Source organism: Doryrhamphus excisus, chromosome 18 (genome assembly GCF_030265055.1).
Source record: "Doryrhamphus excisus isolate RoL2022-K1 chromosome 18, RoL_Dexc_1.0, whole genome shotgun sequence".
Taxonomy (NCBI): domain Eukaryota; kingdom Metazoa; phylum Chordata; class Actinopteri; order Syngnathiformes; family Syngnathidae; genus Doryrhamphus; species Doryrhamphus excisus.
Genome location: NC_080483.1, coordinates 12,869,418 through 12,881,805, shown reverse-complemented (window position 1 = coordinate 12,881,805; position 12,388 = coordinate 12,869,418). Strand labels below are relative to the sequence as shown.

At 42.4% G+C, this 12,388-nt stretch overlaps 1 protein-coding gene and 1 long non-coding RNA gene across 2 annotated transcripts in view; one reads left to right on the top strand and one right to left on the bottom strand.

The window, feature by feature from the left end:
• Positions 1–12,388, bottom strand: part of LOC131105948 (uncharacterized) — a 100,143-nt gene that overhangs the window by 19,685 nt on the left and 68,070 nt on the right. The window lies entirely within an intron of this gene.
• Positions 1–12,388, top strand: part of LOC131105943 (plexin-A2-like) — a 93,570-nt gene that overhangs the window by 37,121 nt on the left and 44,061 nt on the right. Inside the window, exons 4-5 of the mRNA XM_058054500.1 lie at positions 4,332–4,463; positions 11,329–11,429. Of these exons, the coding sequence (XP_057910483.1) occupies positions 4,332–4,463; positions 11,329–11,429 (233 nt within the window). The remainder of the gene's footprint in view (positions 1–4,331; positions 4,464–11,328; positions 11,430–12,388) is intronic.

Below are 12,388 nucleotides of genomic sequence, written 5' to 3'. Positions count from 1 at the left end.
TGGTGGTGTGTACAATTACGTGCATTAATGACATAAGGGTTTGGGATGATGGGCAAAATTCCCCAAAAAGTAGTTTTCCTTGAAGATAAAATAAAAAATAAGACTTTAAACAGATTGAAAAAAATCCATCATACATGCAAAAGGTGGTAAATATTATAGTGTATATACTGTACATATGAAGTATGTATCAACCTCATCAGAGCAGCATAGAAACCAATGTTTGAACATGTAAGTGTCTTTGTTTGCATGGTGCCTATGTTTTTGTGCGTCGCTCCCTACAAGTGTGCTCATTAAAAAACAAATTAAACCCGCCTACCTCCCATTAGGGAGCCATGGGGCTTAAGGATCGGCTTGGGACCACCAGTGGTCCCAGAGGGCCTCTGCCTGGTCAGCTCTTTTTCTAAATGATAACAAATGACTTTTTAATCTAATAAAACGCAAACACAGTGCTCATGGTGAGTCTGTGTCTACTGGGAAAAAAAAAAAAAATCTGAGTCAGAAGAGCCTTAAATTTCCAGCTCGTCATTCTGTCTATGCTATTTCTGAAATATAAAATGTGGGAAAATGTAATATGAAGAGATGCTGTATCTGTGTGGGATTGTGATTTGGGAATGATAATGGGAATGGAAGAGAATAGAAGGCGAGTGAAAGGAAGTAGAGGTTTGGCAAGAATGTGAAATAATTATTAGGGTTGATGTAGCGAGAATCTTTTATGATAAGGGGAATAATGTCACTGCACGTTTTGGTGGCGCCTCGCCCCTTTGTTGCCTTTTGTGACATAAACGAAATCCCAGCCACACAATCACGTTTATCTACTTCTTGGCGAAGCGTCTGCCTGGAAGGTGGCGCCCTGATTGATTGATGAAGTTTTGCAGCCTAGGGGATCCAATCATGTAATCAGCTTGTATTGATTGACTGTCCCCATTTAGAGTTTGCCGCTGCGCTGCCAACGTGTGCGAGCTAAGCTGGCAAGCGTTCAAAGGCTTGATTTGGGCGGCGCTGTCTCTCCGGTCCAGATGCATGCTGGGAGGACTGACATAATCACATGGCAGACGCTACACAACACCTCCACAATTGTCATCGTTCAGTCCTTTTTGTATTGGCTGTAATTAGAACGACTGTGAAATTAATTATGCTTCACAGTAATTGCATCAAATGGTTAATGATCCAATCTCGCTGGAATTTAAATAAGGCTTCAACATGGGAATGCATATCTAATCACTTTCTTTGTTGCATTGACTGAGCTTAATTCCTCCCAAAATTAGAATGCAAGTCACATCATTTGTGCATAAGTATTAAATCATTTTTTTTTTAGTTTTTCGTTTGAACTTTGTAATGTTGCATGTATAATTTACTGTCCCTGCAACCCCGGTGATGATAAGCGGCATAGAAAACGTCTGCATGGATGAAAATAAAATAAGAGCCTACAAAGAATTTAGCTTGAACTTCCTCACGTTGACAACTCCTGATCAATAAACCACTTATTAGCCAGACAGCCACATTTAATTTGTTTTCAGTGCAATTACACACATCGCCAATGGAAAATTCCACATTGGTGGGCATCTGCTCTCCCTGTTTGCATTTAATGAGTCCCAAAAGAGTAAAAGTCAATTCTAAGTCATACATACGGAACATGCCTGACAAGTGGATGGCATCATTAGAATGCACACTAGTCACTGAATTCATTTTTTGTTTATATGCCGTTCTCTTAGAAATTACAATCAATTTTTCAAGTCCCGATTGCACACTAGGATGACGACACAAGGGGCTTCATGTAAGGTTGCAACGTTTGCATGATCAGTGATTAAAGACAGTTATATGTATACAATGTAGTGTACAAATTACCGTATTTTCTGGACTATAAGTCGCTCCGGAGTATAAGTAACACAAGGCCAAAATGCATAATTCGGTAGAAAAAAACATACATAAGTCGCACTGGAGTATAAGTCGCACAAGGCCAAAATGCATAATTCGGTAGAAAAAAACATACATAAGTCGCACTGGAGTATAAGTCGCACAAGGCCAAAAATGCATAATTAGGTAGAAAAAAACATACATAGGTTGCACTGGAGTACAAGTCGCACAAGGCCAGAAATGCATAATTCGGTGGAAAAAAAATACATAAGTCACACTGGAGTATAAGTCGCACAAGGCCAAAAATGCATAATTAGGTAGAAAAAAAAATACATAAGTCGCACTGGAGTATAAGTCGCACAAGGCCAAAAATGCATAATTAGGTAGAAAAAAAAATACATAAGTCGCACTGGAGTATAAGTCACACAAGGCCAAAAATGCATAATTAGGTAGAAAAAAAAATACATAAGTCGCACTGGAGTATAAGTCGCAGTTTTTGCGGGTAATTTATTTTCCAAACTACTTGACCAAAACAGACATTACGTCCTCTTGGAAGGCAAGTTCTAACAATAAAATAATAGAGAACAGGCTGAATAGGTGTAAGATATGCTAACACAATGCTTATTCAGCTACACAAAAAATAAACATGAACAGAAAAGGTGTCCAGTGTTTATGTAACATAAACAGTTTTTTTTATTTATAAGTCGCTCTGGAGTATAAGTCGCAGGAACAGCCAACCTATGAAAAAAGTGTGATTTATAGTCCGGAAAATACGGTCATCTCACCAGCATACTAGTAAAAAAATGGACAGATGGTCAGAAACTGTTTTCCAAGAGAAGATTGATGGCTATCGAGCTATTTTTTTTTTTTAAAAACACTACCAGTCATGCAGCATCAAGACAGCTATGAACGCTAGCTTCCTCAAGGACATTTTGACAGTATTGAGGGACGGGTGGGTGGGTGGGGGGGGTGAGGCTAATCAAACCACCAAAATTCCATTTGGGAGACCACTCTAGCAGCTGAGCCAAGCCACCACAAAAGAAAGACTGGCAGAAGCCACAGATATACACACAGGAAGTCCAGTCATTTAAATGCAGGGCACTGTTTCGTTTGCTCCCGTCTGTGAGTGACGGTGACACACCTGACTAGCGAGGCATTGTGTTAATCTGCCAGATAAATATGGTGTTAGCTGCAACAATAACATGAATGATTTTCACATTTGGATCGGAACTGTGTGTGTGTGTGTGTGTGTGTGTGTGTTTGTGTGCATGCATTTGCATGGCCACAAGGTATCAGAAATGAATTTTATCAGATATCATCTTTCCCACATAATGTAGGGCTCTACTGCAAGCATGGAGCTGTGTAGCGTGTACAAGGTTGAACATTGAAGGGAAATTTTAATGCATGTACATTTACCACTTAGCATACAATATGACAGCTCTCTCCCAAATACGTATTTATATGTTTTTTTATGGGGTCGCACGAGTGTTTAGCACGCAGGCCTCACAGCTAGGAGACCAGGGTTCGATTCCACCCTCGGCCATCTCTGTGTGGAGTTTGCATGTTCTCCCCGTGCATGCGTGGGTTTTCTCCGGGTACTCCGGTTTCCTCCCACATTCCAAAAAACATGAATAAACTGAATTTTACCTGAATACAAGAGCTTTGCTTGTTTTAATCTTTTGATGAAAAATTAAAATTAAAATTAAGGTCCCCTTGCACGGCGGTCGAGTGTTTCGCGCGCAGGCCTCACAGCTTGGAGACTCAAGGTCAATTCCACCCACATTCCAAAAACATGCTCGGTTAATTGGCGACTCCAAATTGTCCATAGGTATGAATGTGAGTGTGAATGGTTGTTTGTCTATATGTGCCCTGTGATTGGCTGGCCACCAGTCCAGGGTGTACCCCGCCTCTCGCCCGAAGACAGCTGGGATAGGCTCCAGCACCCCCGCTGTGAGGCTAATCGGAAGAATATGAATGAATGGAAATGTGTGCTCCAATTGCAAATGTGAACAAAAATAATTCTGATAAAAGAGTCTGATCTTTCATTTGGTATATACCATGTCCATATTTCCCAAGAAAAACTGTGTGCCTTGAAAAATAGGCCAAAATCATAAAAAATGTCCATTATCGAGAGGGACGTCTTTTGGAAAATGGCTGGGATTTAATGAATGAAGCAAAAAATGCACAAACGTGGACGCTAACCAAAGCCATTGGATTCAACAACATACCATTTATGCAGTTTGAAGGAACATGCATGTACGCATGGTCAAAAGTTGTCATGAGACTTGCGCCAGATTGCATTTTTGGGTTGGAAACTAACAATCATCAGGTTGGCTTTTGATTATGAATCTTCAAGAATGTGTTGACAGTTTTATAAGAGAATAAAGCATCCTCTACATATAAAAGTATGGAGATCCTAGATCACAGTGACTAAGGTTTAAGCCTGAACACTCTCCTCTGTTTGTGTGTCTCTCCAGATCCGAGTCGATGGTTCACAAGATGGAGTGTTGTATGAGACGGTGACTGTAGTCAAGGACAACAGCCCCATCCTGCGGGACATGGCATTCTCCCTGGACAAGAACTCGCTCTACGTCATGTCCGACAATCAGGTGAGGGACTGCTTTCCATGGCACTGCTGCAGCCACAAGAAATCATAGGCTGCAGTTGGGGGGGTTGGGGGGGGGTGTACATAGCAGATAGAATAAAACATCTGGAAATCATTAATCTTGAACCCCCACATCCCTGACAAACACATGCTTTTAAGGAGTCTACTTGAAATTGAATGAGCCGTTAAGTGTAAAATTAGACACCCCACCAGCTCAAGTTACCTCAAACCGTGTACTCGAACACACCACAACTGCAAGCGACAACTATCACATCCTTTGGAACGTGACAGGAAGTACCCGCTATGAGCAAAGCGGTACTTAGCTACCTCTCGTAGTTCCTTTACGTTCCATTTAAACGCAGTTAAAGATGAGGAATTCAGGAATGATAATGCGACATCCGTTTTGGGTTTTTGCTTTAAACTATGACCTCCATAAAGGATGCTTGTACTCCAAAACTTGTCTGGCAATCAGTATGAAGAAAAAAAAAACACAAATTGAAGTAATTTATTTAGTATCGAAGCACATCGTGCAGAAGGAATTGTTAAAGATGCAGGCTGTGAGTAGAAGGATGTGCCGCTGTTCTAATTACTTATCCATGCGGATCAACTAAGAGTGCTTGCGTTTTTTGTACGCGGCGCACTCACACACACACACACACACACACACACACACACACACACACACACTCTAATAGACACAACTCTAATAGAACAACCTTTGACTTTTCGCCGCTTGGCCTGCCATCACACAGCCCGTTTGTTGTTGTCGGACATTGGATATTCCCTGCACTCACTGTAGATAAGAGCGAGCAGCGGTAATCACTTCTCCGCTGCCATGAAGTGATTATTTGGTGGCAAAATGGCGCTGTGAAACGGGATAAGGTTCCATTGCAGCCGTAAAAAAGCTTCTAACTGTGCTGGAAGAACCCTCCTTGAGTAGCTTTTAAAGGCATCAAGTTGAGGAGAACGATGTTGCGTGGAGAGTGGGTATTGTGTCGGGTTCCGTCTACTGAAAGGCAGCTCTACGCTCTGTGTGATAGACTGGAAGAGACAAGACATAACTTATTGATGAATCCCGGTCATTCAAGGAGAGACCAACGCTTCCTTGGAGGAGACAGCCAATGCGGCGCCGCCACTGACTCACAATAAGCGAAGCCGGTTTTGGACTGACCTTTTTTTTTTTTTTTGTTAATATTAGAACATCTTTGACTTTGCAGCCAACAAGAGTTCAGTCAACATTCCCGCTTTCTTGATCAGCATTCCCATTTTTCCCCCCTACCGGCTGCTCTTTTACGGAATCCCCAGGGAGAGCGCCCTCACTGCTCGATTTTCCAGCAGATCCCACAGATGAGAGATTTGTGGATTCCTGCGAGCCAAACAATATAAGCATGAAGTCGAATGAGGATGGAAGCACAGGCAGATTTGACTGAGCTCAGCCGGACCCCTTGTGGAATAACAATGAGCATCTCCATCTCCTGCCGAGTGTTAGCATGATGATGGAGAGTGAGGAGAGACAGTTGGTCTGTTTGGGAGTGAGCCTGTGTGTCTACATCCCCAAGAAAATATCATTTTGGGACAAAAAAAAACAAAAAAAAAACCAACAACGGCACTTCATCTTATCGCTACACGCCTCGAGCCTGCTGATCATGGCGAGAAAGAAGCAACCAATAACCTTGCCGGGTGTCACTTGGCGTTCTGTGAAATGACGGCTAGATCTCGAAAACCTTACAGGAGGCAGGAAACTGCTGCAGGGCTTTTCCAGGGCAATCTCTCAATGTGAAGCCGCTGCTTGATGTGACATCCATCTTCCTGTCGAAGTCGGGCAGTGTGTCCTCTTCTTCGTCGGCGTTCATGCCGACACTTTAAACACGGAGGCAGAAAAGCAAAGCGCCATTAATCAGCACCTTCTTTTTTTTTTGGCTTCACGGTTCGATTGCAATGATGTCCATTTGGTCGGGGAGGGGGGGGGGGGGGCGTGTCCACTGAAGGTGGAGCTGGTAATGGAGCGATTGGCAAGATGAATGGCTAGTTTGGAAACTGGGGTGAAGGCAGCACTAGATCATGTTCCATATGAGGAGATGTTAGGATGAAACCCGAGCCACCGTCAATAAAATGAAGTCTAAACCGGATGGCAGTGTCACATGACGCAGTTCTGTACAGAATCAATGCCTAGGTTCCCAAAATACACCTGCGCCTGGAATGGAGCAGAAAGGAGACAGATGCTGGGTTTGAATTCAGGGTCTGAATTCAGCCTACCCGGTCTGCTCCAGCCGCCAATCAACCTGGTGAATTCAGATGGTCTAGCCTTCCTCACCTGTCTTCAGGCACTGGACTGGTCACCAGCCAATCACAGGGCACATATAGACAAACAACCATTCACACTCACATTCATACCTATGGACAATTTGGAGTCGCCAATTAACCTAGCATGTTTTTGGAATGTGGGAGGAAACCGGAGTACCCGGAGAAAACCCACAGGGAGACTCCACACAAGAGATGGCCGAGGGTGGGATTGAACTCGGGTCTCCTAGCTGTGAGGTCTGTGCGCTAACCACTCGACCACCGTGCAGCCTCCTATGGACAATTTGGAGTCACCAATTTACCTAGCATGTTTTTGGAATGTGGGAGGAAACCGGAGTACCCGGAGAAAACCCACGCATGCACGAGGAGAACATGTAAACTCCACACAGAGATGGCTGAGGGTGGGATTGAATTCGGGTTTCCTAGCTGTGAGGTCTGTGCGCTAACCACTAGTCCACCGTGCACCATCAGATTGTAAATATTTAATTTGCCTCTCGTCTGAAGACAGCTGGGATAGGCTCCAGCACCTAAGTAGTCGGACTAACTACAAAAGAGTGACAGATACTGTTGCAGGAGCGATACTAATGCTAGTTATGCGTGGAGGTAGTCAGGAATACTGTATATCATCACATCTCAGGAAGAATCACTCGGAATCACACAGAGTTTTGGCACTTTTTCTGTCACTGATATTGCATATTGCAGTATTTGTTTTATTTTTCGTATTGTTTATTTGTGAAATGCATGTAGCTTATCTTTGCTTGTATTTCACCGGGAGGCGACATGAACAAGGCCGAGGCGGCGCGGGCACGGTATCTGAGGAAAAATCTGCGGGAAGGGCTTTGTCAACACGACCTTCCACTGCATGACCAAAACCAATGTCATTTTAACTGTCTAGTTCATAAACAGCACACCCACTATTTGGCAATGCAACCGCAATAAAAGCCTAATCTATTCTATATGTACATGGACAATGAGAATCTGGTTTTCATTTCAGAACATTTCTTGATTTGTCCTCCACAAAAAAATGTCTACATTCCTCTTCTATAAAGTCCTATAACCCCCAAATGCCGTACTAAACTACCGAATTAAGAGCAGAGCAGGAAGTCAGCTTCCATCAACATAACATAAGACATTGCTACAGGCGCATGTTTGCCAGTCTGCATGCTGCAAGATTCACATTTGCAACGGCGAGTCAAGGCTGCTTTTTATTGTACTGTAGTCATGGCAACCAATAGCAGCATGCATAGTAACTTAAACCCAAGCCACAATGCTTTCCTAACCCTGAGCAAGGGATTCTTGTTCTTGACTTGACACGACCTTGGCAATGAGACACTGGAGAAGTCGGGATTTTTAACGTGGATTGGCTTTGGAAGGTGACAGCCGCCATTGGGTAATGGTAGTGAAATATAAAATCCACTTTCTGAATCAAAGAAAAACACATTATTTTTTTTTCTGAAGCTGATATTTTAGACCTGCACTCAGACTGCAGAGCATGCAGGCACTCATTTTTATGTGTTGCCTCAGCCTCAGGTTTTTTGTGTCAGTCTCAATTGTCACCAGCGCGTCCAGAAAGGAAATGAAAAAAGGTTATTGTGAAGCAAAACACCCGGCACACCATAAAAATCAACTTGACAAAAAATGAGATTGCAACTGATCCACATGCTGCTTTCCGGATCTTGTGGAAAATAAAACCTTGGCCTTGTCTGGCGTGGATTCCGCTGTTTCTGTGCCTTGGAAAATAAATCAACTTTTAATCAGACCTGCACATGTGCACACTTTGCTGTTGACACGCACTGATTGTGTGATGCTCGGTACGGTATCAGACATGACTTTATCTGATTTTTCATGTGTTCTCGGGCTATACAAACATGGCATATACCAAAAGACTGTCATCAAAAAAATAGTTTGTTTTTCTACCTTTTTCCATTATTTAGTAATCAGAAGTAGAACATCAACAAAGTATCTCAACAAAGAAAGGGAGAAAAAAATTTGAAGCATTACTTTCACTTTGAATGTGAGTGTGAATGGTTGTTTGTCTATATGTGCCCTGTGAATGGCTGGCCACCAGTCCAGGGTGTACCCCGCCTCTCGCCCGAAGACAGCTGGGATAGGCTCCAGCATGCCCGCGACCCTCGTGAGGATAAGCGGTAGAAAATGAATGAATGAACTTTCACTTTGAATGGGAGTGTGAATGGTTGTTTGTCTATATGTGCCTTGTGATTGGCTGGCCACCAGTCCAGGGTGTACCCCGCCTCTCGCCCAAAGACAGCTGGGATAGGGTCCAGCACCCCCGCGACCCTCATAAGGATAAGCGGTAGAAAATGAATGAATGAATGAACTTTCACTTTGAAACAAATGTAGGCATTTATATTTCGCCACAACATAAACAATACAAAAAAATGTTGTTTTACATGAAAATAAAAAAATTTAAACAAATAAAACACCATGAACTATTTACAATTGCCACATGTGCAACAGAACTGTGTGCATACATTAAAATTCCTTTTCGATGCGTAAAAAAAATAAAATTAAATTAAAAAAAAGACCTGCACATGTGTTTTGTACAAAACATAGATGAGGAATTGTTTGTTTTTTACAAAATCCAAAGCCAAACAATTCATGACTTATTCCGATCATCAGATTGGGATTTAAAGCCCTCAGCCCCTCCCACAGGACAAACTCATTTTGCTAATGGAATGAACCAAATGGGTTGTGAACTTTTGAGAAAAAAAAAAAAAACACAGAAAGTTATTTTGTGTGTATGGGGGGGAGGGGGTATGTGTGGTAGTTAATCCATTTTGCCAACACAGACCTGAGAGAGCACCCACTTATGCTATTAGTGCACCGGAGACACTCTAATCCACTCATTTGTGATTGCTACATCAGGAAATTGCTTGCATCACACATCCAGCCAGAGAGCAATAACAAAGTATAAAATAAAAAAAATAAATAACCAGTTGCAGACAGCGACTCCAAGCTAGTTTTGTATGCAGGGCACTTGCTCTTGCACAGCATCACACAGAGGTGTGTGGTGCAAAGCTAACATTGATCATGTGTTCATATAACAACTTAGCAGGGCCAAATTTGGAACTACGTTACATACTAGTATTGACTTTTTAAAAATTTTAAATATTAAATTGAATTCTGGCATGGATCATGAAGTATCCAGTCATTTTCACTTTTAGATGTTACAGTCTGCTTGCATCATGTCCAATTGAGGAAGTAACCAACTCATTACCGCCATCGACAGGAAAAACATTGACCATTCTGCCGATTTTCCAAACAAACCAAGCAGGAAGACATGTTTTTATTATTATATGTTTAATTATTATTGTTCAGCTTTGGTAGAGGCATGCTCTCTATTGAGTGACATCACATTTATTCTGATTTCAACACGGAACTAACCGTGCTTGTCTCATACATATGTATTTTTACAGTGTGTATTATGTATTTGGGGCATATGATGTGATGGATTTGTCCCCACAGTGGGAAGAACCACATATTTTCAGGTTCATTCATTCATTCATTTTCTACAGCTTATCCTCACGAGGGTCGCGGGGGTGCTGGAGCCTATCCCAGCTGTCTATGAGCGAGAGGCAGGGTACACAATGGACTGGTGGCCAGCCAATCACAGGGCACATATAGACAAACAACCATTCACACTCACATTCATACCTATGGACAATTTGGAGTCGCCAATTAACCTAGCATGTTTTTGGAATGTGGGAGGAAACCGGAGTACCTGGAGAAAACCCACGCATGCATGGGGAGAACATGCAAACTCCACACAGAGATGGCAGAGGGTGGAATTGAACTCCGGTCTCCTAGCTGTGAGGCCTGCGTGCTAACCACTCGACCATCGTGCAGCCTATTTCCAAGTTATGAAAAGTTATAGAACAAACATCAGGTCATTGGGATCAGTAGATCAACTAATTTTCAAAATTTTTCTAAAATATTTTAAAAACTAAACTAAACTAAACTAAACTAAACTAAACTAAACTAAACTAAACTAAACTAAACTAAACTAAACTAAACTAAAATAAAATAAAATAAAATAAAATAAAATAAAATAAAATAAAATAAAATAAAATAAAATACATTTTCTCCGAGTACTTTGATTTCCTCCCACATTCCAAAAACATGCTAGGTTAATTGGCGACTCCAAATTATCCATAAGTATGAATGTGAGTGTGAATGGTTGTTTGTCTATATGTGCCCTGTGATTGGCTGGCCACCAGTCGAGGGTGCAACCCGCCTCCTGACCGAAGACAGCTGGGATAGGCTCCAGCATACCCGCAACCCTCGTGAGGATACGTGGTATAGAAAATGGATGTTTTGTCAGTTAAGTGTGCAAATGAGAATGCTTGTTTTTGTGGAACACAGAAAAAACAAAAACATTTCCTGGTCATGTGATTGTTTCAACGTTAGAGCTGACATTGCGAATTAAGTAAGGCAACAAAAGAAGGACAATTTTAAAGAAATAGTCATAGCAACACTGAACCCTCATTGCTTGCTACATAGTAAAGACTTTCAGGTTCAAACATTTGACTTTCATCTTTCTATTATAGGTGGCCCAGGTCCCCGTCGAGGCCTGTGAGCAGTACGGTACCTGTGCCGAGTGTCTAAGCTCCGGGGACCCTCACTGCGGCTGGTGTGTCTTGTACAACATGTGAGTCCCTCCCCACACACACAAAGCATATCTAAAGGATTACACCACAAGAGGAAGTTTGTGATTTGTGAGGTTTAATGCGAGTAAATTATTTTTATGCTTCCCCGGAGTTCAATGCCAGCAACAGCTGGTGTGGCAAGCAGAAACACAGGAAGTGTTTTTCGGATACGACCTGATCCGTCTCCAATTGCGCTGTTTAGGACAACAGAGGCAGCACGCCCTGCAGATTTTGTTGTCTCCCCCGCGACGGGACAACTCGTGTTGATGTAGCGGGGAGGGATTAGCCCGGCCATCACAGCGGGGACCTCCGCATACCCGCGGGAACATTTTCGGATCCGACAGAGCAAGCTTATCTCTCTCATCTTAATTATGTGACCCCAGGTTAGCTTGCATAATACCTCGATATGGAGCAGAGGGGATTGAGGAGATTAAAACTCTGTGTTTGTGAGGCAGGGCGCCGTGTTTGAAGCTGACCTCAGTCGGGGATTTACAGCTGTTTCATCGTGACGTCTGCGTTTCTGCGAGCGCTATCTTGATGAGGATCAGCGTGCACTTAAATTGCAGCTTTCAGAGTTGTCAAATCACAGCTGACCTTAGAGGGGGAAAAAATTATGTTTTGTTTTAATCTAAATTAACTTGCTGCAATTTTTTTTCCCAGAGTGCCAGCTATGCCTCCTGCCATGTCTAATTATATGAATTAATGCTGTCCACTTATCACTTAATTGTTAGCCAGACGTTCCCTCAAGTGAGTCATGATCCGTCACTCTGCAGAACTTTTAACTTTAAGTCATTGGAATCCTCTATTTAACATCTCTCTTTGTCTCTCAGTGAATGTCTCTGTTCAGTTCAGCATTGCCGCTTATGCATTATACTGGCTTACATATTACTATACTGCATTATACGACTCATTTACAGATGGACACTTTCTTTGCTTTCATTCGGCAAAGTACTTTACTGAC